General features: G+C 39.4%; 3 protein-coding genes across 13 annotated transcripts in view; 2 read left to right on the top strand and 1 right to left on the bottom strand.

Annotated features, from left to right (window-relative positions):
• LOC118266856 (uncharacterized) overlaps positions 1–5111 on the top strand; it is a 40102-nt gene extending 34991 nt beyond the window's left edge. For all 3 annotated transcript variants that reach the window (XM_035580442.2, XM_035580440.2, XM_035580441.2), the window contains 3 exons: positions 262–496; positions 1842–2050; positions 2316–5111. In XM_035580442.2, the coding sequence (XP_035436335.2) occupies positions 262–496; positions 1842–2050; positions 2316–3479 (1608 nt within the window). In that variant the 3' untranslated portion in view covers positions 3480–5111. The remainder of the gene's footprint in view (positions 1–261; positions 497–1841; positions 2051–2315) is intronic.
• Positions 5112–5711: 600 nt separating this feature from the next.
• LOC118267281 (dynein axonemal assembly factor 3 homolog) lies at positions 5712–7443 on the top strand. Its single transcript, XM_035581192.2, has one exon. The coding sequence runs from the start codon at positions 5948–5950 to the stop codon at positions 7334–7336; it is 1389 nt and encodes a 462-aa protein (XP_035437085.2). The 5' UTR covers positions 5712–5947; the 3' UTR covers positions 7337–7443.
• Positions 7444–7851: 408 nt separating this feature from the next.
• LOC118266652 (disintegrin and metalloproteinase domain-containing protein 11) overlaps positions 7852–25865 on the bottom strand; it is a 432988-nt gene continuing 414974 nt past the window's right edge. For 2 of the 9 annotated variants that reach the window (XM_050703302.1, XM_050703310.1), the window contains 12 exons: positions 25003–25307; positions 24488–24607; positions 23923–24103; positions 17128–17284; positions 15582–15720; positions 14075–14224; positions 13058–13132; positions 12751–12809; positions 12440–12648; positions 11458–11834; positions 10857–11189; positions 7852–10259 (listed from right to left, as the gene is read on the bottom strand). In XM_050703302.1, the coding sequence (XP_050559259.1) occupies positions 10112–10259; positions 10857–11189; positions 11458–11834; positions 12440–12648; positions 12751–12809; positions 13058–13132; positions 14075–14224; positions 15582–15720; positions 17128–17284; positions 23923–24103; positions 24488–24607; positions 25003–25307 (2253 nt within the window). In that variant the 3' untranslated portion in view covers positions 7852–10111. Of the gene's footprint in view, positions 10260–10856; positions 11190–11457; positions 11835–12439; positions 12649–12750; positions 12810–13057; positions 13133–14074; positions 14225–15581; positions 15721–15912; positions 16019–17127; positions 17285–23922; positions 24104–24487; positions 24608–25002; positions 25308–25865 lie in introns of all 9 variants that reach the window. The other 7 variants (XM_050703305.1, XM_050703304.1, XM_050703306.1 and 4 more) reach the window with 7 other exon arrangements.

Raw genomic sequence — 25865 nt, 5'->3', positions numbered from 1 at the left:
ACGGGATCTGATTACTTTTTGACAGTGCGAGCTATATGGTCTCGTCTTGGCAACATTTAACATGAAATGTTTTTACTGGGATAATTCTTACAATGTAACTGAAATGTGACATTGACATTTCGAAAGTGCATCTTTGTATTCAAGAGATAAAAAGGTGTGTTGTTCTATTATGCAATTAATGCTGATGTTCTAACTCAACCTAGAACACTACGTAGTCACCCGTCAGTTTAACATGTTTAACTCGATACATCAAATTTTCAGGTAGATGAGCTGCTAGCAGAGAACCTAGATCTCAACATTCCAGGGGAACTGCTTCACCTTTTGGATGGAATTGGAACTAGGCTGGACCTGGCTGGGTCAGAGAACGCGACCTCTATCAGGGGCAATATAGCCTTGGTGGTGGCTCAAGCTGATGCTAAACAACCAGTCAAGGGCCTTAGGATCGCTACCAGAGACAGCGATAACTTCACTGCTGATACTTTTGAAATTATTCGAGGTATGTGTGATAGTTCTGTGGTAGATCTAATAGACATAATAATGATAGCAACCACGGTAAATTATTATGTATTTGATGATTCCATCAAGACTTAAATATGAATGTTACTTGACGTGTCAGGTTATGACAACGTTATATTCGGGTTCGACACCCGAATTGGGCAAAGAACTATTGATACTTTTCCAAAATTATCTCAATTATCTTAGAGAGAGATTGATCGAGTTTGATGTATGGCAATAGACCCATATTTTGTGAGTGTACGTCTGCCCATATTCCTTCATGCCTTATCAGTGAATGACTTATGAATTCACAATAGATGGTCAAATGGCACAGTTTTCCAAAAGTAGGTCAACTTGCGTGTAGCAGACCTTTTATAAAAACCAAAATGTCAAGACAAGCCCTTCCGATCATTTCAAGTCATTAATCATATTTAATTATGTTGCGAGTAAGTTTTGTAATATGATTTTCGAGTAGTTAGCCTTCATCTTATGCATCTATTTTCTGTGGCTGCAACCTGTAATAATCTTGCTAAAATTGAGAGTTATATCAAACCTCCTTATTGTGAACCTGATTGTAAAAGAGTAACCTATGGAGTTTCTTGCTCGTTCTTCTCTATAGGAATCTACGTTTTGGAACGAGCCAATAGCTTCACTAGAGAACTGACCGCCAGATTGGAACCTTTATTTTTTTTTGTTTTTGTCTAATTTGCCTTACTGGTCTAATATATTAAATTAAAAAAAAAAAATTGAGTTTGACTTTACAAAGGACTTCCTTATTTAGCTGTGAAGTTTCTATAGCTGATAATTATGATGATGATGATGAAACTTCGAAATCTTCTCACCATATATATGTTTTTCTAAAACTAAACCAAACAGAAGGCAATTTATTTACTGTGAAACTTAACATTTGATTCAATAAGCATTCGTTCACGGTTTGCGCCGCATGACATTGAACGCAACGCCCAACTAATCTGAATCAGTAGTAACATGTGTGCGGTAATTGGTTCCTTCACGTAATGGATGTGGGAACGATAAGTTGCAAGGAAATAACAAATAGCTGCTTTGTAGCTGTAGCTGTGTACTTATTTCAAGATTTGAGGCTCTTAGTTTTATCCTAATGTTAACATAATGTTTACTATAAATCGACTATTGTTTCATTAACCTGTCAAGTCAGTATTCCAGAAATATCATCGTAAAAAAAAGATCCCTAAAATCGTATACATATTTTTCAAAACTTTGAAATTCTCAAATCAGGGTCCAAATTGCAGATTGGCTATCAATACTCAGTTACAACTTTATTGGACTAATAACACAAGTGATGTAAAATATTATAACAACATTTCCAGATCGAATGGACTCGTCCAGCCTACAAACAGACGCCAATGAGGTGGTGGTGAAGCTGCCAGAATCAGTGGCTTCTTCGTCTCGTCGCATCAGCTTCGTGGTGTTCCGCAACGACCGCGCCTTCCACGCGAGTGCCGCCAACGAGTACCAAGTCAACAGCAGAGTGCTCAGCATCAATGTCGAGAATGTTACCGAGTTTGAGCGCGGAGAGGTAAATGTCTAAAATGTATTTTGTTATCTAGCTTCTTATGAAGAGAAGCCAGCGGTCTTAGATGACATACGAAATTTTAATATAGTTTACTGAAGTGTTAATAAATCTGAGAAGCGATTTAACAAAAAATATAGCATCATCTTTAATAAGTTGAAGACCTGTAGAGGGCAGATAAAAATAGCTTTATGTAAATTGTTAACTAGCATTTGGTTGATAATTGGATGCTGAGTTCACATTTATAAACCGATTGTATTCTTTTTTTCAGACTGTGGACTTACACTTCAGTTCCCTTGGTAGTCCCCCGAGGAACACGAGCCGTTCGTGTGGCTACTGGGTGTTTGCAGAAAATGGCAAAGGCTACTGGTCGCAGGAGGGATGCACCTTCATCCGCGCCTCACGACGTGGGATGCTGGACACGTGTCGCTGCACTCATCTCACACATTTCGCTGAAGTACTCATCCCTAGAGCAGTCTTCTCCGAGGCTAATGAAAAAGCCCTGGAAATCATCTCTGTCATCGGCTGCTGCTTATCTATGTTAGGTGTCATCCTGGTTGGTATAACTGCCGTTCTCTTCAGGTCTTGGCGAAGAGACTTCAACAATAAGATATGGTTGCAGCTGTGCATCGCCATACTTCTTCTGGTCACCTGTTTCTTAATCGCAGTGTACGTGAGATTTGATAACTACGGCTTCTCTTGCATGCTGGTGGGACTGTTGATGCACTACTCAGTGTTGGCATCTTTCTGCTGGATGCTGGTGGCAGCCATTATCTCGTACAGGCGACTAGTGTTGGTGTTCACCCGCGACGCGTCGCACAAGTTGCTGCGCGCGTCTGCCTTCTCGTGGGGAGCTCCGTGTGCTATAGTCGGCATCCTCCTTTCAGTCGACCCGCGCTCTTACGCGGGACGCTTCGAAGAGAAAACCCCGACAGGAGCTTTCTGCTATCCTTCTGGCCTCAGTCTCTGGCTGGCCGTGTATGCCCCCATCGCGGTCATGCTGCTCGCGAACTGGACGCTATTTATATTGATAGTACGGTCCGTGTTTGCTTCTAGAGGGATCCAGAGGCACGGCGACTCTAATGAGGCCGTGCGCTGTGCCTCTGTCAGCTGTCTACTCGTGTTTATGTTCGGGCTGCCCTGGATATTCGGTTTATTTGCATACAATCTAGTGTTAGCTTACTTATTTGCTTTAACATCCACCTTCCAAGGGTTCGTGTTGTTCATGTTCTTTGTTGTGGGGAACAAAAAGACGCGAGATCTTTGGTTCAACAAGTTGAGGATCAAACAGACTCGCAAGATCCCGGTCACGTCGTCTACCTACACCAACAGGAGTACGGCTGCCGGGGCGCGAGGTGCTCCTCAAACGTCAGTCGAGGCGAAAGTTTCCAAGCCCAAGTCTTTAGCGAGTTCAGATGACTCGAGATTCTCTTGACGAAAGCAAGGAAGGTCCTCCAAAACGGGCCGGTCGAGGAAAAGGTCTTGTGACATTCTTCCCAAAATAATAAGTCATGATTTCTAAGACTCGTTCTGCTGGGTGCGGGATATATATTCTTCTATAACTTGGGAATATGCATTTACATTCCAGAACTTTTGCTTGTTGTGGTCTTCAAACCTTGTATAGAGTTCCTCTTGAATGGGTTGTTAATGTAACATTGCAGGGCAGTAAATAGATCGTGTGAACTGTGTGGTAAGCAGTTGCCTACTATTTAAACTATTACTGAATTTCTTGAGATTCAAGAGAATTATGTAGATATGTAATCTTTGTGAGTTTCCGTTATTCTGTTGCCAAGACTTTATACTGTACTGTCTACTTATTTTGTACGATTAGATTGTAGTAGATGATAATTCTATTATGTTATTTAATTGTATTTAAGTTATAGTAAATACGAGCTGCAGTTTAAATAGCCGATACATATATTTATTTGTAATTTTATAGTTCTTTTAAACTATTTATTGTAGACTGTTACATCATGGGTTCATTTATCATAGACCTCCATTAAAATCATCAACAAAATCTTAGCCAAAGTGTGTGTATTATTAAATTGTATTCATAAAGTTCACAAACATGAGCCTGCTGTACATGGACTATGTATCGTCAGATTATAATTAAGAAGATAGACTATAAACTTATTTATTTGTGAAATCCGACGATGTCAGTATTACAGTGTGTCGCAGTGTTCATGTAATCACTTTCTAGTCTGTGTCTAAAATGCGTTCTTTCACTATTTTGTATTCCTAAAGAAGATTCCTTGTAAATTGTAGTTAGTGTAGGTTAATGAACGCAAAGGTAAGCATCAAAGATAGTTACCAAATATTTAATAATTATGTCCTAGTTTGATATTTTAGTAAATAATAGTGTAATATATAAGTAGATGTTAATATTTTACATGGATAAGTAGCGAGTGAAAATACTGACTAGAGCGCCTCTACTGGTTGTTTGCGGAACTGAACTTGGTGAAAAATCTTTGTAAAGAAATTGGTTAGTTATTGAATACCTAACTAAAAAAATAAAATTCTGTCGCACTCAGAGACATTTTTAAACTCATGATTATTTAAACTATTACCTTAGTAAAGATTTTGTTCTGTAAACAATTGCTATTTAAATGACTCTGAGTACGATTTTCTTGACATTCTTTTAACTCAGTTATTTTAATTTAAACTTTAAATGTTCTAAGCAAAGATATCTTCTATTTTCAATTTTATATTTTAAAATATAAAAATATACTTTCAGGCGTTCATTACAGTTCAGTAGGCAAACCCTTTAATCAGTACTTGGCTATGAAATATCTGTAAATATTACTAATAAATAAATAAACTGTATATAAAGAACAAAATAGTTAAGAAATACGACCAGAAGACTTCATTTTGAACCTTATGAGTTAAAAACAACACGAGATATAGCAACATATCGCTTGCACCGTTTACTTGCAGATTTTGAATGCTCGAATACAGCACTACTTACCTACTCTGGTTCGGCTTATTGTACTATTTTAATAGTTAATATTTTCACAGAGGCATTTACTATAATATTATGAAGTTATTTAATAAATTGTTTTAAGTAAAATGTTTTGAGTTTTATTTATATTGTTTAGAGTGGTTTGTTGTCCCTTAGTACGAGTTTGCTTTACGTTGAACGAAAACGAAACGAGACTGCGTTCGGTGCCGTAATTGGCCGGTGTGAATAAACCAACCAATCAGAGTGCCGAACGCTTTCTCGTTTGATTTCTTTAAACGTAAAACAAACCCGTACTTAAGCCCTCTGAACATAAGTAATACATAAAAAACATATATTATATGAAAAGGTTTTAATCTATTCTATCGACAAAGCCCTTTCTTTTGATATCTATAGTAGTAGGAGTTGTAGAAAATACAGATAATTTAGTATGATCATTATTGAGATTGAGTGTGTCCCTACCAAATAACAGATCGATCTGTTGTCAGGAAGGGGGAACAATTCTAATTACTAAATGACCTAAACAAACTAGGTAACAACTAACCATTTTTGATTAATTTTCGTGAACCAAAACTCGTCGAAAATCGCTTCACGTTGTTATAGGTTATTGTTATTTTCTTGTTTGTCTCTTATATTTAATTATATAAAAATAGTATACTGACCGACACGAGCATGGTACCCATTCCGTATGAATCGATATTTCAACTTAGTGCCACTCGAGCGGCTATCGAGAACCTTCACGATATTATTAATTAGCGATATAATCTATTACATGCATCCTTTGTGTGGCGGCGGCTCGCTCAAGCGCCTACCAACCCGGAGGCTACGAGTGCATAAATAGATCGTAACCATAGTAACGCCCCGTTCGCTAAATAAACACGCTTCATTGAACGTCGCCATGACAATGACTTTCATTCGGTAACTGTCAGCCGAGGTGATAATACAAAATGTTCTGGGGCATCAGTCCTGCTATCGATTTGCAAGAAGAGTACCTGAAATATGGCGACAAGAACGCTTACGAACTCAACTTCCTTGTCATCGGAGGCTGCGATGGAAGGCATCTTCTTAAAACATTGGCTCAAGCTTACCGACACACCAGGCGCTACATGAATCTGTTCGTGGTCGACGGATGCCCGGAGCTGGTGGCGAGACAACTGCTGCTCACGTCGCTGGCACTGGAGAAGACGACACGATGTGGCCTATTGGAAAAAACACGTCGATACCTAGAAGTTTACGGCAACTTGCTGCTGCGACCCTCTACGTCGAGGTATCTGACCGCTAAAGCTCGACAACTAGTCGGCATGGTTACTAACCCTGAGTACATGAACTGTCTTCTGCCCTGCGTCTCTATTGAGCAGATGAAGTACCGTGAACGTGATTATATGGAGAATTTAATGAACTTCTGGACTACGGGCAACACTAACCAGTTCAACGCCTGTGAGCTTTGGGAGCATCGCCTGAGACACAGTCTCGGTATCAGGTACGATACTAGAATGGGTGTTTATGACTGGGACTATCACATGAGATTGAAGGAGATTGGAGGCCAGATTTGTTATCCGGAATATAAACATTTTCGTGAGCATGGCGTGGCCTTCACGTGGCTCGAGACAGAAGTATGTCGGCCGAACGTGAGCCTCGCTGCTGGTGTGTATAAGTGCGGTGATAGATATCTCCATAGGGGCTACCTAGGAGACATTGTGACGTCACCCTACATAGGCTATGGACTGAACTGCGAGGACGCCGATATGTTGAAGTCTTCCCATGGCGTCAATTATAAACGTGCGACGGACATTGCAGAGAGAAATGTAATGAGAATGCTTTACGAGATAGAGAACCGTCAAGACTTTGACGCTGCTGCACTGAACTTAGAGACGGAAAAGAACTTGGGAATGGTAGTGCTAGCTCAGATAGATGCTAAGATATCTGAGTGTGGCCCCGAGGCACCTTTGCTCTTGCGTGAGGATCGCGATACTTACATCAATGTAGATTACGGGAAGGTTCACTTCTTGTCCCTGTCTGCGCTGGAACATTATCCTCATAAGCCGCAGTTTCAGGGTTTGTTTCACGGTGTGTTCGTGGGCCATAACATGTTGCCTCGTGTGAAGCCCAGCGTGTGGTCGATGGCGCGCGATGATGCAGTGGTTCTGATGGAGTCGAGGAAGTTTTTGGTGGAACAGAAGAGGGATGATGTAAAGGCGTTTGGTGATCAGATCCAGCAAGCTGCCACGGCCGCCCAGTGCGAGAAGATCGCCACGTTCGACGCACAGAAAGATGATTTTGCCAGGTTTCTGATTAGGCGTAGGAGTGAGAGTACTGATACTAATATTTCCATTTAGTTCATTTTCCATACTTTGTTCGGTTCTATATTCTTCCATATGCTATCATAATTTATATTTTTGATTAATTAACTATTAGTTTTACTATTAAAGATATATAAGCAATATTATTGATGTTTTATTTAAGCAAATCATAAGAGTTATTATTATTCTTTGTTCGAAGGAGACAAACTATTTAGCGGCGATATTTTGCCAGACCCAGAGTTCGAATCCGGGGCTTCATGCTTGACTGTTGCATTTGTGATTATCACAAAACATAAAGGACCCTTAGGACTAGGACCCTGTGTTGTGATTGCTCGGTTATATTATTATGTATTCTGTAAGTAATATTGATATTTTATAAATCTGACATTACATCTCTATTAAGTACATACATCTATTTATAGTACTGATGTCTGTCTAATGGCTGCAGTTTCATAATTATGTTATTTTAAATATAGAAATTATAGCATACTGTAAGGTATCATTGGGATAAAATAAACAGTGTAAAATAAAATACAGTAAATAAAACAACGTTTAAAATTTGTGTTCATCTATTTTTTCATTAATAATATGTTACATTCATTTAGTAAATCATATAGCAAATATATTTACAAGGACAAAATCAAACGGAAAAATTACAACGTCTTAACGTTTTTTTTTCGTTTAAAATTCGTATTTTTATATTATATAATATCACTTAACTTTAACATTTCTAAATCAGTAGTTCGGTAGTGGTGAACGGTTCCTACGAATCGTCGCAACTTCGCGATAGAGGACACGACACTTCTATTGAGCCTCTTTGCTTGTGCGCATCCACTTTATTAAGTACAAAACATTCAACATCCAGTGACACGATAAATATAACTGTTCAATACATACAAGGTTACTGCTGGCCGGCGGCACTGTGCTGTGCCGACTGGTCGGTATCGGTAGGACACACGGACATGCAGTAGCTCCACGACACAGCGCTACGGAAGGTCAAGTGTTCCACAGTTGACATTGCGCAGCTCCGGAGGTGTGACGTCACAGCACAGCGCGCTCACCACGTCCCATACATTAGTTACGAAAATTCGTACCGAGAACAGAGCACTACCGTGAGCAATGGCGGCGTCGGTCGCCGGTCGCAATTGACGAGTTAGGCCGAGGCATGGCGCCCCCGGCCGCCGCAGCAGTCGCGACGCCTACTGGGTGCGGTGCGCGGGCCGTACTGCAGCCGCCCGGTACCACACCCAGTCACAGAGTATTGCAAAAACATCTACCCTGTACGTGTTCATAGTTCCTATTTAGACTTACTTAAGGTTTAACGATTATCTAGGAGAATAATTACGAAAACAGGGCGCGCAGCCTCACAGCGCCAGTGAACATCGTACCAGTGTGACGCAACCATACGCGGCCGCTCCACTTCATTATTCAATAATTTAACTGTAAGTTAACTACATAATGTGTTTATATTCCGTGGCCGGGCCACCTAGCCTAGCGTAAACGCGAATCAAACGATAACTTCCTAAATTGTCACAATAAAATAAACTTGAAAACTATAACATATTAACATACATTCTCTATCTGTATCGGCATAAATTCGTTTAAGTCAATACATAATAATAATAATAGATATTCTGATAAATCGAAATAACTTTTATTCACATTTAATTAAGTTTTAGAATATGTGTACGTTAAGGGCTAATTAAATTATTTCTTTATTAGTGCACGGTGAGACGAGATCGAGAGCTGAACTGTCTACGGAACTAAGTGATGACGACGCGAACACAACGAACAACACATAGGACAATATGATACGAGATGTGCGCTGGGACCTCTTTGGTGTTCCTTCAAGTCTAGATCGTGTCGAGATCGTAATCGTAACGTAGAACACGAAGTTGGGCGTATATCGGAGAGGTGATAACAGTATGAAGCGATAGTTGTTGACTCTCCGGGGACGGTTGCGTGTCGCCCACCTCCTGACAGTGACGCGATGAGACGGACTCGGACAACTTAACAACCAAACGATATCTAGGGCAAACGATGACGTCGTGACGCGACGCCGAGCTCTGCCTTCGCCTCTCCCGCTAACATCGTGTTACATTAAAGCTTCGCTTAAGAATTAGCTCAATTTGTTAATCGCCTATCTAATTTGCAAGCTACTTGAGCTTCGTCTGTCGGAAGTGAAACGAACTCGAGCTCGACGTGTCGGGGGACCTCGGCACCGCACAGTTACACTTAATGCTACGTTCATACACTGACTTACTTAGAGTTACTTTAGACATACAATCTGCCGCACCACCGCCAGGGTGGCGGCACTCAAACAGATATATAGATATAAAGCGTATTGATCAGATGAACGAATATAACATATGAGACACGACAACGTAACAGATATATCACCCTCCGGCGGCGCGGCAGGCAAACACTTCCAATCGAGACTTACATTCGACGGTTACTCTAAATCGTTTATTAAGAGTACGTTACAAGTTCAGTCATATCGTTTATGTGCAATTAATATGTACGTCATAGGTCAATAATATTTACAAGTCACTGATTCGCTAACGATAACTACGTATTCACAAGCGGCGGCGCGCCGGCCGCGGCCGACGCCGGCCCTACGTCCGATCACTATACCTTTATTAGATTAACTACGCGTGAAGAGAATTATCGTGTTTCTTACTAACGGTTAAACTAGTCGACGTGCTTACCCTAACAGTGCAGACAGAGCTGGATACATCGATATCTAGTAGCCTAGGACGTGTGGGGTCGCGACTCGTGCGCCTCGAGCGCGTCGCGCGCGCGCCGGCGGGGTCAGTGCGTGTACTCGGGGAAGGCGGCGGCGGGCGCCGGCGCCGGGCTGGCCGAGCTGGCGGGCGACGCCAGGTACCCGCGCGCCGCCGGCACCGCCTCCTCACTCGCCCACCGGGCTAACTGTTGTTGAGCTTGAATAAATTCATCACTAGAAAATGATAGAGAAGAGGAACGGAGAGTCGAGGCGCCGCGGCCCCCGCGGGCCCCGAGGGCGCTCGGCGCGTCCCGCGGGGCCCGCTGGGCCGCTGTGTGCGTGTTCGTGTAGTTAAACAAAATTATCTCATGGAAATGATTTTTAAGATGAAAAATTCAAAATCTTAATTTTCGAAAATACTACACACTGAATTTAAAGCATTTTAGGTCGGTCACGCGGCTTGTGCTTTGACAATTATGTTTTGTCTTTTCATGTTTTTAGAACTAGTTTTATATTTTTATAACATAATACAATCGTGTGATAATACAACTCGACAGGAGTTGTTTACTAATCACTTAAAAGTTATCTCGCCAAATAAAAACGTGGATAAGCTGTTAACTTCAACATTATTCTGCTGCGGAAAAATGCCTAAAATTCAGTGTTTTGTTGAAATCAAGAAAAATCCGATTTTATTGCAAAAACCATTTCCACATTAAATAAAATCATATCGAAATTAGTTTAATTAATTTTGGAAATGTAGTGTTCAGATTTGAGTGCCAATGGGGTGCGAATTATCGACTGGAGTCGATTAGAACGAGAAGTGATGCTCACCTCTCACTGTCGGGGGCATCCCGAAGTCTTTCGGCGTCGGCGGTCTCATAGAGCGCGTCGTCGTCGGGCGGCGGGCGCGCGTGGCCCGCCAGGCCGGCGTGCGCGGCGTGCGGGGAGTGCGCGGCGTGCGGGACGTGCGGGGCGTGCGGCGCGTGCGGCGCGTGCGGCACGTGCGGCGCGGGCATCGCGTGCCCCGCGTGCGGGGGCAGCGCCGCGCCGGCGCCGGCCGCCGCGCCGCCAAACAGCGGCCCGTGGTGCCGCCCGCTGCCGCGGAACCGAGGGTAGCCGAACCGAGACTCCTCCTCGCCGCCTCCGATACGACCGCGACATCTACTATAACCAAATAAAACCATGACTTTACTATTGTCTAACACAATATATAATATTATGCAAGTATTTAAACATGATTCAGAAAACGAATTACAGCATCTGGCTTGCAAGTGTTCAGTAAGTAATATGATGTATCAACTCCCATGGTTTCAAACCATGGAGTAAGGTATCAGTAAGACTTGAATTTCTCAATGATTTTGTGCCTAAAAAGTCCAAAATATTTTTTATATACTTATTTTTTTATTCTATTTAGTAAGAACAAATTACGTACGCAGCTGCTATATCTCCGGGTTCAATTCTATAGTGTCTATCGGCTTCCGTCTCCGACATCCTGATGTCTTCGGAGCCAGATGGGCTCATGTGTCTGCTGGAATGGTGCTCGAGTTGTCGGATGAGATCCTCAAGGTTGCGGATGCGGATGGGTCCACATTGTGGAGGCTCATCTTCCTCGTCATCGTTGCGTTGGCGGCGAAGTTCAGTTTCGTGGATTTTCTCAGCAGAGGGCGCTCGCTCTCGCTTATTGTACTCATATTCTTGCAAGGCTCGCAGGTCGCCAGAGCCGACCGCGATGCCGCCTGCACCCGCAGCACGTTGGGCCGCCGCAGTCTTTAATGCTACGATTATGTTTTCGTGGTATCCATTAAGGTCCTGAAAATGTAGTGTGAATAAAACTTAGTAAGGACATATTCAAAATAAATATGTGTGAGTAATAACCGGGAGTTTTCAAAATAGGTGACTATTATTTTTTGCTTATTTAACTGACAGACTAAATACCGAGACGACGGACCAAATTTAAAGTCCGCGAGCATATAACTAAGGATTGGCAGAATCAAAACAATTGAGGATACTTATTTCTCCATATAGCTATTTTCACTATTTATGTTATATATGTAGTCGTTTAACAGTGGATATATATTGTATTATATGTATATGTTTATGTGTATATATGTATATAGGTAAGTATATAATATGTATCTTCATATATATATTATGTATGTATAAGATATATTGTATTCATATATTTATTCTTTTGTGCTTGTGTTATGACTTAGCATCAATCCGTTCATTTCTCTGCACTACCCTATGGTTGACTGTTAGAGAATGCCTTAAGGCATTAAGTCCGCCATTCACTGTATTTGTGATGAAGTTTAAAATAAATAAATAAATAAATAAATAGACTTATTATTTGTCCCTACCCTGTCATCACCCTATTAGTCAAGGTAGCTGTATATCATTAAACAATTCTTCCTCACCTTAAACTTATACTCCATGTCAGCGACGGCTCCAGCCGGCTCCTGTCCATCAGACTGCGAGCCAGCTTCCAGTTGCTCAGACTGCGAGTCATCTCCCCACTTGTCCTTGCCGTCCACTGCGCCGTATCCATGCTTCTTCAGGATCCCCTTCTCTGGAAGTTTTGCCATAGAGTTCTGTGCTACGTCGATAAATGCAATGTCTTCTTCACCTGGAAATGTTTAAGGGAATATAACTTACAGTAATTAACTTAGATTTTTTATTAATTTTAGTTTACTCATTAGAATATTGTGTCAAGTTGAACATTACTTACCGGAATGAGTCGGCTCGTCTTCACTGCCAGAATGTACTCTTTTCATTTGTTTGTGATCTCTGCAATAGAAGAAAATTAAAACATTAGCAAAGTGATGCAACCAGTAACTATTATCAATCACAAATATCGCTAAAGAATGATTCGAATGTATTTCTGAGGTTTCCATGCAATTTCACTTTTATTACACTGACTTACACGTCTACTGATTCGTGCGTTTGCCTGGAAATCTGAGAAGGTCGGACAATTATAATTCTAACGGTATTATAGATAGGATTCATATTTCCTTGTTGATATAAAATGCACTTACGGATATCTACTGGTACTGCCAGAGCCTGACATGTGGTTGCCATGTCTGAAGATCACGCGCTGGGAGTCTCCCCGACTGTACATACAAATTGCTTTTAGAAATTTTCCTACAACTTCGTTTAGTTTATGATTAGAAAGACGAACTCATTAGTGATGTCAACGCGAATAATATCAACAATGATTTCAGTTACCCAAAAAGCATGTACTTATTGTTTCATGTGATTCTGCTTTTGTAAATATAAAGCTAATATTATTCACATAAATTATAAATGTCTCAAAATCTGGCTGCTTTCGTACGATAGAAGAACTTGAGGTGCAAAGTGTGTCTAAGTATGGACTAAACTCTTTTATTTCTATCAACCAAAATGTATAAAGAAAAAGCGTGTCTTTTGTGAGTGCTCTATCATGTTGTGAACACACAAATAAAAATTGCAGTTTGCTCAAAGACCTGTTCTAGTCCAAAGCGTACTGGGACTTAAGCTCAGTGTAATAAAAGCGAAAATCGTGTGAGCGGAAATAAACAGCGGTGCGCAGTCCAATCCACGCAAAGCTTTCGACATACCTTAAAAGATTTCTTTGGGTAGATGAGTTCCGTTAAAAAGAGGAAAGAAAATTTTAATTTGAGGATACATTTAGCGTAGGTACCCATTTAGTGTGTATAACAAGAAACATGCCAGGATCTATGGTATAAGTAAAAAGTTTTGCACTGTTTTAGAAATGGGTAGCTACGTAGTACGGGGTAAAGTAAAGAGTTTATTTATAACAATCACTTTTAGTTTTTTTTAGTTTAGAGAGAAAACAAAAATCGTGTTTTATTCAAAGTACGCCTTGCAGGATTAATTATTATTTTAGATTATAGACACCAAGAATTGCAGGGAAACTTAATTTAACAAAGACGTTTGGCTTTAAACTTATAGGTGACATTCATTTACTTGCAGTGTCAATTACAAGTTTAAAACGTAAGATGTGAATGGCACCTGTAAGTTAAGTCCAAACGTCTTAAACTCCGCTGGCTCACCTGAACGTATTGTTGAAGGAGTGCATCTTCCCTCCGTCCAGAGAAATGTCTTCTTGGGAGTTGTTAGAGGTGGTGGAGCCGGCTGCGAAGCTCTTCGCAATCGGCTTCTTGACGTAAGGCGGGTCGTATTTGCGTGACGTACTCTTTTTCCTGAGGCAGGCGTGGCGTGGGGAACGCACACTCAGATCAATCGATAAAGTTTACGAAATCGGAGGTCGGCGACGGCAACAGGAGCTGACGTCCCCGAGGGTCTCGAAACGAGGAATAGAAGATGATATTCAACCATTTTATTGGTATCCACAATCTTGGACGAGTTAAAGATTATGATAGTTTAGATTAGGTTTGTTATGTTTCTAAGCAATAGAGTCAAGTTAGGTTACATTCGGAATCACAAATACTCGAATACACAGCAAGGTCACCGTTTATTCCTCAAAAAGTATTTCAAAATTAATTTGACAGCAAAGACTGGCGCTTTTGGATATTACAAGATCAAATACTTTTTTATAATTTTTGAATTGGACTTTAGAATCAACTTTTCGTTTCATTCCTCATGGGAATTGATGTTAAATGGAAATTAATATCAAGAGATCGATCTTAGCTTAAAGTGTGGAGGCTCCTTCCAGTAAAGTAAAGCGAGGGACAGCCAGGGTACATACATGTATATGCGTTTTAGTTAAATTATTATTAAATTTCCGCTTAGGAAGCAAAAGGTAAGCATGGTTTGCTGGAAGGATCCTTGTCTTAAATGTAACATTAGGCGTTGCTAACTAGATAGACAGCTGCTTGAAAGAAGAATCCGTGCATCGCACATTCGCTTCTCGTGCAAAAGTTAATAGAATTTAGTGGTAAGTGGTAAGTGATTGGTGACGTTAGAGTCGAGCGATCTATATCTTCTCCGGTTTCATAGTAACTGTACTGTACATACCTCGGCGTGGCACAACACCACGTACCGTGCGGAGCGGTCTCCGATCTGTAACTCGCGCGCAACATTATTGAACATCGGAAGATATAGACGCGACGCGCCGCCGGGCCGCGGTACGGCGCCCGGCGACGCGGCCTCCGACCAAGAAAGGAAACGAAAACGAGTCACAGTTCACATAAGCCAATGCATACATCCAAGAGCCCAGAATCTTAAGGGTTTGAGTCGAGGTGTCTCGAGTACAACGAGGAAAGCCTTGTCGGCATGCAGCGAGGCGGTCGGACGGCGAGGCGGCTGGCCGCGCGGCCCGGCCGCTCGCGGACACAGAACCACAGATCAAATGCAGTTGTGGCGCGCCAGCCAGGCCGACGCGCCACCCGCCAACTCTAACTCTACGACCACAAAGTAAACGACATAAAGAACGTATGTCCAAAAGGAAAAATAATAAAGTAAATGAAAACCAATCGCCGACGTAAAAACGAACAGAAACACCAACGCTAACGTCTAAAATAAACATACAAGTATACGAAGGTGACGATTTAAATTTCTTCTTAAAGACTACCTTTGGTCTGTTTTCTGCTCACTAACCTTAGGCACAGGGAGAAGTTTTTGTGTACTACGACTGACCTGTAGCAGAGAGCGCTCAGGGCAAATACTATGAATACCCCCCCTACCACAGACATGAGCACCGCCACGAGGAAAACCGTGTTCGAGCCGTGGTAGTTCTCTGCGCCCAAACAGAAGGGAGTGAGTGACGGCCGGCGCAATCGGTGACGTCACGGGGTGTGACGTCAGCGAAGCGGGCGGCCGGCGCCGGCGCCGCGCGGGCTCGCGGTCGGCATACACGACACGACAATACACGACACGACAGGCACGAGCGACACACACAGTGCGACAACACCGAGTTACCGGTCGTTACCTGAAGCAGTACGCCATCCAGGCGAACCCCACGAACACGGACAGCACGACCGCGAGCAACAATATCACCATGTTCATGGTGCTCATCTTATTCCCCTCGTGCTCACCTGCAAGAGAGGGGTCCCGCGCGTTAGTGCGCCGGCGCCGCCCGCCGCGTCGCGCCCTCCGAGCAATGCTCCGTGCAGCGGCTCACCCGTGCCGGGCCCGTCTACCGTAAGGTGATGACTGCGTGGTGCGTGTGCTACCACTGCCGCGGGTCGCAGATACATGGCCATGTTTTATGTACCATTACTTAATGTACTGGAGTTTACGTTACGTCATCATCTTACCTTAGACTTGGGCTTGTCTAAATGTTTAATTTACTGGTATTTGTTACTTCCAAATTGCAATACGCGATGATGTCGATGGCAACGCCTCTCAGCGTAATTTTGAAAGCAGTGCTCGGATGTTTGGCCAATTACAGTAGGTATAAAGTAGGGGGAATATTAATAGATACAGTACAAAAACACCTGAAAACATAAACATGAATTATAGTAAAATTATACAAGTGTTAGAAGAAGTAACAGTTTGTGGGAATAAAGGGAAAGGGTTGGAAGAAGACGGATTTGTAGGAATACGTAAATATAAGAAAGGTTTATAAGTTAGCTCCACCTGAATCCATTATTATCTTGAACGAATTTATTTTTCCTTTCGGTTTTATGGATTTGAACAAGATTTTTCTTTTTATTATTTTGTTAAAAGTTAAAGATATTGACGAAGTTTGTTCGTAACGCGTTTGTATCGAGAATAAACAAACATATTTTTTTTTTACTACAAGAGATTATATTTGATACCATTCGATTTCAGAAAATAGATTTATTATTCATCGACCAGTTTGTTTTTTGCAGATAATTAAATCCATTTTATCCGCAATCAACGAGGTGGCAACATTACAAGAGAACCCCCAAAAACTGAAAAAAGACAGTCAGTATATAAATACATAGATACACAAATAATATCAGAAAAAAACTGAAGAAGGGCCAAATAATACAATAGGTTGAATTTTGCTTACAAACTAAGTAAAAGTTATTATAAAAATCTGAAAGTTAATTTCCGAATTCATTAAAATATTACAACTTTTATATTAAATATCAGATTTTCATTATAATTTTGTCAAATATAGTTTATTTTAATATTAGTATCTTATTCTAGGCTTATATTACTGGTTTCGACTCACCATACGGTGTTTCCTTCTTGGTCATATTGTAGGCTGCCTTCGTGCTGTTGTCTGGAACATAGTAGGGAGTGGGGGAAGGGGGGAGTTCGTCGTGGTGCGAGCAGTCTGGGCCTGTCCAGCCGCGGTTGCAGACACATTGGTTCAGGTTTGAACACACCTGGAATTAGAGAAGATGATTTTAAGTAAGCAGACAAATACGAAATGCATATGTTTTCGAAGGTTTTTACGATTCTTCAGTATCATAGTCACAAAACGTTATGTGTAGTCAAAGATTTTGCGACCTTAAGTATGATTTAACAAAAAATATTTGGGCTTCAACCAAATGTCGTAAATTATCCAAGTTTAACTGTTACAAAGTCGAGTATAGTAGGTACAACTATTTAAAATACAATAATGCTAAACTGAATAGTTTGTAGAAAGCAATTATTTACCATTAATCACAAAAATGTAACAACAATCCGTAATCCACTAAACACGAACCCTCCACAAGTACTTATTGCATCAACAAATACGTTTTAAATCCAAATACCAAAGGCTTTTACACATCAATTCACAAAGCGATTCGAATAAAACGTATCCAAAGTTATCCCATTTGGCTTCCACAAACATAGTCAGAACAGTCGAAACTTACTAGCATCGAATCAATTCTAGACTTAGAACAACTTCTACTGATATTAACGGTATTAATTTCGCGTTGAAATCGATTCGTATTACCTAATACCTAACTGCCACAAATTGGAGGCCCGTGGGTACTACTATTGGTCTGTGTCTCGTTTGTGAAATGTGTGATTGGTTTACAAGTGTTTTTAAACCAAGTATTTGAACTGGTGTAGTGTATTTTTTGGTGAGATAGAGGTATGTTATTTTATTAATATATAGTCATCATTCATTGTAGAAGATTTTGTTTTTTATCGTCTTAACATGCGTACGTTCCGTCACCACAGTTTCGTATCGGGCTCTAAAATCTGTGAATTTCATAGACGCAAGTATTTGAAAACCGCTTAGATCCTAGTACATATAATCCAAAATATTTTTTAACACTTGTGTAACGAGATAAGAAATTATGTATTACAAAATTAACACAAACATTGAAAAATTAAGTGGCTTTATAATGTTTTAACAGTTCACGACAACTTCAACTATAATCGCAACTGAGAACATTATGTATCTCCGGAAATACATCCGAAATTCACCAATAAATAAATCACTTCAGTTCCAAAGGATGCAAATGAACGAATTAGAAGCGACTTTGAAGCGAGTTGCGGCGGTAACTAGATTCCGGCAGGATTGAGTTTGGCACAAATCGTCAGCCAATAGGATCGGCGAATTCATCGCCGGCAAGGTACGATTGGATAAAAATATTATTAAAAACTTTATACGAAATTTATTCATGACAAAAACTCCTATTAAGTACTTTGTTCCTTTATAATTGTAGGTTCCAAACCGATTTCAAATTGTAGATGAATTTTTACGACGGTAGCGGTCTTGTTCCAAACTTTTTCTTTTGATGGAATGATAAGTATTATACAATAATCTTTTATAAGGAGAGAATTGTGGATTTTGTTCGATTGGCCAATATTAATTGTATTCTCAATTGTTATGAACGTTAAAATGATGAATTTAATAGACAGATTTATGTGTGAACTGAAGTTTAGGTCTATTTTTAGAATAAGTAGGCACTTCAATATCAAAATTACTTTAACTATAAATGAAATTCCCACTAATCCCATTTCAAATTCAATAACTAGTCCGGTCATTATACGATATTGAAATATCAAAAATTCCGACAGAGCTGAATTTTGGTACAGACCTTTATTTTACTATAAAGATTAAAAATTTAAAAGTCCCCATCGATCCCATATGTGCTTCAAAAGTTATTCGAGGTCAAAGGTCAACATTTTAGGTATTTTGAGATTTTCTCAAAAACCGTAAGTTTTTCAAAAAAATACCTCAGACCAAATTTGTAGATCTCAAAATTCTCTACAAAATGGTCCTTATAAGTTTTTCTATAAGTATTACCGTTTCTAAGATAGATTCGTGTGTCCCCACACACATTTTTCCACTTTGGAAGCGTCTAACTTTCAAACGATTGATTTTGACAAAAAGTGGTTTTAGAAACCTTAATGTCTTTTTTAAAGACCTATCCATAGACACCCATCACGGATATGTAAGCTGAAAAAAAATTTTTTTTGAATCAGTTCCATGTATGGAGTTTTAAATTTAAAAAGTAAAGGGGGCCCCTTTACTTTTTAAATTTATAAATTTTTATTCAAAATTCGAATAGCGGTTACCGAAATACACCATCTTACAAAGTTTCAACTATGTAGGCCCAACAGTTTCGTGGCCCAACAGGCTGTGACATCGCGGACGGACGGACGGACGGACGGACAGACATTTATTTCCGAAACTGTTGGGCCTACATAGTTGAAACTTTGTAAGATGGTGTATTTCGGTAACCGCTATTCGAATTTTGAATAAAAATTTATAAATTTAAAAAGTAAAGGGGGGCACTCCATACATGGAACTGATTCAAAAAAAATTTTTTTTCAGCTTACATATCCGTGATGGGTGTCTATGGATAGGTCTTTAAAAAAGACATTAAGGTTTCTAAAACCACTTTTTGTCAAAATCAATCGTTTGAAAGTTAGACGCTTCCAAAGTGGAAAAATGTGTGTGGGACACGAATCTATCTTAGAAACGGTAATACTTATAGAAAAACTTATAAGGACCATTTTGTAGAGAATTTTGAGATCTACAAATTTGGTCTGAGGTATTTTTTTGAAAAAACTTACGGTTTTTGAGAAAATCTCAAAATACCTAAAATGTTGACCTTTGACCTCGAATAACTTTTGAAGCACATATGGGATCGATGGGGACTTTTAAATTTTTAATCTTTATAGTAAAATAAAGGTCTGTACCAAAATTCAGCTCTGTCGGAATTTTTGTTCTGTCATTACTGTTTTCAGGTCTAAATTGACCGGAGCAGCGAACTCTTCAGTAAACTACATATTTAACTGGAACCGTATAAAGTTACTATTTAAACTATTTACTTCGTAACTGGGGCCAACTATTCGGGTCGTGGCGAAATTCAGAGCACGGTTCGCAGGACCAATCGGATTTGGTCGGGGTCGCTGTGACGTACCGAGATTTGGTTACGGTGCCACGGCGGAATTTCCATACGTTGCCATGTTGGCTACAACATTTTTGTGACGAATTTCGTTTCGTCTCCATCTCGCCGAATTATGATGTTCGGGATGTTTTCGTGTTCAAAGAACGTGCTAGTTAGTTTTCGGGTCAGTGATTTTGGGGTTGCATGTGATGTGATTTGAAAATGTATTGGTTTTTTAATTATGAAGGCAAAATTATGGAATTTAATAGATAGAAAATAGGTATCAGAAGTGCACTGAAATGTTATAAGACATGTGTACTTTTACAATATTAGTAACATTTTAATATTCAATGAATAATGACGCACCATTATATTTTGCAAAATATTTTATTCTTGTGAATGGATATACTATTAATTTAATTAGATTAGTTTAAAACAAATAATCAGGTTTATTTTCCATAGACAATCCCGATAATACAAACTATGTATACTATTAATAAATCTTACCATTTGCATGCAATGTATGGCATAGCCTAGATATGAAATGGAATGCAAGTCCGATGCACTCAATATATTCAAAGGTTACACTAGACCCTAGATAGGCGGTGTATGCACGTTGTTACATGAATCTCCGATAACACATGCATCGGCGCAAGGATATCGATGTGCAACAGTGTGTCGATGTCTTATAGTCAGGTAAGGGTTGCAATATGGGCCGACTTATGATGTTGAATTTAAAGTACATATATTTATGTTGTGTTGTATTTTTACGGGCCGTTATGTGGCCTTCAGGAAAAAAGGTGTGACGTTGCATATTATATATGTCTTGTATTTTTATTTCGTTTTGCTGTGAATATGGAATCAAAAAAGTATGAACACATAAGTGAAGTTTGGAACAACTATGAACACGTGGAAGAAGTCCATAGTCCAATTAACCTTCACGAGCTGAATGATGGATGAATTTTGGAAAAGTTTTGGGTGAGATAACTAATTAACTGTTGGATAAAGAATATACTTAGACGACATTCTCCCACTTTTAAGCAAAGAGCTATTTCTGAACTGTACTTTAAAATCACAATATACTGAGACATTAAAAATGATTTATTTAAGAGAATAGTAACAAACAGTCGGCTAAACTTAGGTGCTGTGTTACACAAAGCAGGCACGTTACAGCTCTACTTGCTAATTACAATTTTACGAATTCACTGGCCCTCCTAATTACCAAAGCGTCAGAGGTGGCTTGCAGCGGTACAAGTTAAAGGAAATAATACCGAGATGGCTAGAACTTTTGATTTATCTTACAATAATTTTCTACGAAACGTCTTAGTGTTCGAACCAGGATTAAAAAGAGCGTGTGATAGAACCGTACATACATACATAACCTCACGCCTCTCTCCCATGTTGTAGGCAGAGACGACGGAACGCCAATTGCGATTATTCTTACACACCTCTTTCGCTTCATCAACAGTCATTAGTCTTTTCATACATGATAGAACTATTTTTAGAACACACATTTAAACATAATTTGCAAAGGATTGTGAATTTCACATTATTTTCCATTTAATGATAAAACATTCTAATTACTTTTCGTATAAAACTGCATATTACATGTATAAAGGCATAGTTTTACAGTATCTACAATATACACATTACACTTTAACCCCATTTTTCCAAATTTTATTACTATACAGAAAGAAAATACGTTCGGGCACTATCGGAGCAGTAGTTCGCTTTTTCCTCTAACTTGCACACATCATTAAGGGAGTCACACAGCCCAAGTTATAATTAACGATGTCCAAACTGTAGAGCGCGTCCCAATTAAATGATATTGAATTAAACCAACGTAACTACTTATTAATCCTTTACTAAATAACATGACTTCGTTTTAAACTAGACGCCATATTAGGTACATTAATTTTAGAACTTTCTCGACGCTTAAAACAATATTTAAATGTAAATAGGTACTGAATTTTGTGGAATGTGGATTTTAGTTGTTGTAACGTAGTTTACATGAGACAATAGGTAATATCATATTAATATTTTTACTGTTTGTTAAATATTTACAACTTATTTTAGTGTTTATGAGAACTTAAAATTGTTGCTTACGTGTGTTACTGTTAAGTTCCAAGATACATAAATAATTATGTGAAATGATATACCGGGTAATACGGGGTGAATAGAAATCGAGGGGTGGATTGACGTTAGGATTTTTTCTCTACATTTAGTCAGCCCGTTACTGTATCTATTCACCCCGTTAATTAATTTTTCAACTATTTTATTTACGACACGGATAATAGATATATTATTATCATGCTTTGTGTAACATTTACCACAATGTTTATACGAATCTTGTAAATGATTGTAATTAAGTAAGTAAGTAGATAAATTACATTCACTTTATCTAAGCTAAGTGTCATTAAGCACGTAACTAAGTAATTATTTATAACTTTAGCCAATACATATTTACGTAATACAGCAGTTATTTGTTACTCGTCCTTGACTTATGACTGGTTAATAAAAACGCCTACGTGAGCTAATATTAATCAGAGATCATTTGCGAGAGCCTGTGTAAATAGTTGGTTCCATCGAACCAGTGTGTCGATTGCACTGTATCAGTGAATCCGATATTCATGTACTGAGAGAATTCACGGTTATGTAATGTGTTCGAAATGAGTTTATGTTTCTAGATTACGGAACAAATGTACGAATATTATTGGAAAATGGATCACCCATTGCTTCGATATCGTGGTGTTGTTTATGTAAATTAAATCCTTTTAGTTTTTACGAGATGATATTATGACTCTCTCGTAAAAATATACGTTTTTTCGATACCCACGATATGTTTTCAGTGATATCTACAGTCAGTATTATGTCTAAAAACATCGAATGAATTTGTAATAGAATAATTTTAGGTAGAGCCTTTCGAAATACTTATGCTTGTAGGTGCAAATAAGTTAAGCAAATCAATACCATAGAAAACTAGCTGTAGGTCCATAAAAGCAGTTGTATGTTTTCTGCCTAAAGTAACAATATCGCGTTAAATATAGTTTATTTGAAAAAAATATATGGAAATTCAGATTTTCTTGGGTTTGAAATCTAGTCACACACATAAACTTTTATATATAGACAACACCTAGGGAACTTAGTATAATAAGTACGTTGTATATTTTTATACGTCCGCGAGTCGTGTAGAGTTACTTTTTAATAGTTTGAGTGGTGGCCCGGGCCGCGTGTTATTCAATTCGTGCTCCGCCGCGGCCGTCAAACGTGTTACGTTTATACGTTTAGTTATGATGCGATGTGGTTTAAACTGATGTCAGTGTAATGTACGGAGCGGGTTCTAATTGTAGAATAATGGAAGTTTTTAGTTTGAGGGTTTTGGCCATATTTTTGGCTTGAATATGTGTCATTTTGCTGTTTTTGCTTTCGATGTTTAAAAGTTTAAAAATAGACACACATTTTTAAAAAAGGGAACCGCCTTCATTTTGTTTACCGCCTCCATTTATTAAAGCAGGCAATATCTCTAAAATCTTCTCTTAGCCTGAAAAATAATATACTGGAAACCGCATCAAAATAGGTGCCGCTATACGCGAGATAATCATGCACAAACATACATACATATATCTCCTTTATTATTGAAGTCGGTCAAAAACATAATATTGATAATTCTCAAAACTTCAACTTACCCCTTTTCCAGAGCACTCGTTGTTTTTATCGTCAGTGGGACACTTATTGATGTGGTCGATGTATGTGAAGATGGAGGTGCAGGTCTGGTTCACGCAGACGAGGTTGTCTCCGCACGGGGTGCCGTCCCTCACCAGCCCCAGGGGAGCTATCTCCGAAGGTTTTGGAAGACCTGTCGTGGCTCTGGAAGGCGGGAAGAAGTTGGTGTTCAGAAGAGTACATTAGTAAATGAAGATTGATGTGATTGGATGAGTCTTCTGATACTTAGAGAGTATAAAAATACTAGCAAACCTGGCGAACGCCGTTTCACATCAATGATTTTTGTTCTGCTTTTTGCTAAAAACCTCACGGGGCCCAAGACCTTTCCAATGAATGCAAACCCGTGGAAATCGATTTGTGCGTTTTGGAGTTATAGTGTCAAGAAGGAAACCCCGATTTATTTTTATATTATAGATAATCACAAAAAAAATTAAAGTATATAATTTATAATAAAATACCATTTACTCTTATGTAAATAGTATGATAATGGTCTTATTCACCTCCCAGTATTGAAGTTAGTATACTCACTTGCATTCAAACTCGGTACCCTTGTTGTTGATGTAGATTTTCGTGTAGTAATCGTCCATCCCCGGCACTATGGGGTAGCGGTTACCCAGCTGGCACTGCAGGGAACCACAGCGAGCATTCCTGGGGATCATAGATAAAGGTATTAGAGGTACCATTATATAAAAAGAGAAAAAATAATGTTGATGACTTCCATACATTGGACGGTTCATCCATAGAAGGATTTGATACTAAAAAAGTGTAGAGGTTTTACAAGAAATGCCTTTATAATTATATAAGCTTTTGGAACTGTATGTATATGATATGTTGTTTGAAAGACAGGGGATGAATTTTTCAGATTCATGGGTTAACCACCTTCTTTTATCACCTTAAACTAGCAAGTTTAGGAACAAAGTCGTCGCCATCGGTAGGTAAGTCAGAATCTAAAGAGATGTAGTTTGAGGTTATTAACTCGACAATACAGACCATCGAATTCAAGATTAGTTTGATAAGCTTAAAATAATTCCAAGGCTACTCACTCAGGGTCACACTTGATAAAATGTCCACTGTTGTCCTTTCCACAATGTCCAGTCACTGTTCCTTTAGAATTGTACTCCTCGAAGCATTCCTTTTTAGCTCCTAAAGACCCTTGGCCCCAGATCTTCTCACATTGGAGGGACAATGTGGGACACTGTCCCGCGAAGCAGGCTCCATTGCCGGACTGACAGGGCTCGCCATTCTTCCGATGGGCGTCAGGAGGACAGACTCCGGACAGTCCCGTACATGTCTCTTCTAGATCACACTCGTTGGTGGCGTCCCGGCAGGTCACGCCACGCGGTTTCAGCTGTTGGTATAAACAATAGCGGTTCATGTGCATTGAATTGAAAGCTTTACTTTGAATTACAATCCTGACATAAACATTATTTCATTAGTATATTACCAAAATGCTACAATACTAGTTAGTTCATTACGCAATGAAAATCTGTTTAGCAATGTACAATTGTACATGTAAAATCATATTTCCTCACACAAACAGGTCCACAAACATGACATGCATATTCGTACATACGTCACACAATTGTGCTCGCTCCCTAATTTCCAAGTAAATCACTCTTTTTGCGGTTCCGAGCGTCGCATTTGCATAGTTGTCCAAAACTTTATGTGGCATTAACTTTGTATTATTCAACATTATGACACACAGCTTGGAACATTAATCAGTTTTAAAACTGATGAAATTCAGACATTGCGTTGTAAATTAGTTGGAATACATTTGCCTGAACAAAATGCAAATATGTTTCGACTGTGAGACTCGTATTTAAATGATGGCCGTTGTTCCGTACTTAAGACCTAGAATCCTCTGTTCGCTGAAATCAAAGGTCGACACTTGGAAGTCTTGTAGCTA

The sequence above is a fragment of the Spodoptera frugiperda genome, chromosome 23 (assembly GCF_023101765.2).
Source record: "Spodoptera frugiperda isolate SF20-4 chromosome 23, AGI-APGP_CSIRO_Sfru_2.0, whole genome shotgun sequence".
Taxonomy (NCBI): Eukaryota; Metazoa; Arthropoda; class Insecta; order Lepidoptera; family Noctuidae; genus Spodoptera; species Spodoptera frugiperda.
This window is presented reverse-complemented; position numbering and strand designations above follow the sequence as displayed.

Bases quoted from the DNA above. Each gene is read 5' to 3' on its own strand.
- LOC118267281 (XM_035581192.2), top strand. From the start codon at position 5,948: ATGTTCTGGGGCATCAGTCCTGCTATCGATTTGCAAGAAGAGTACCTG.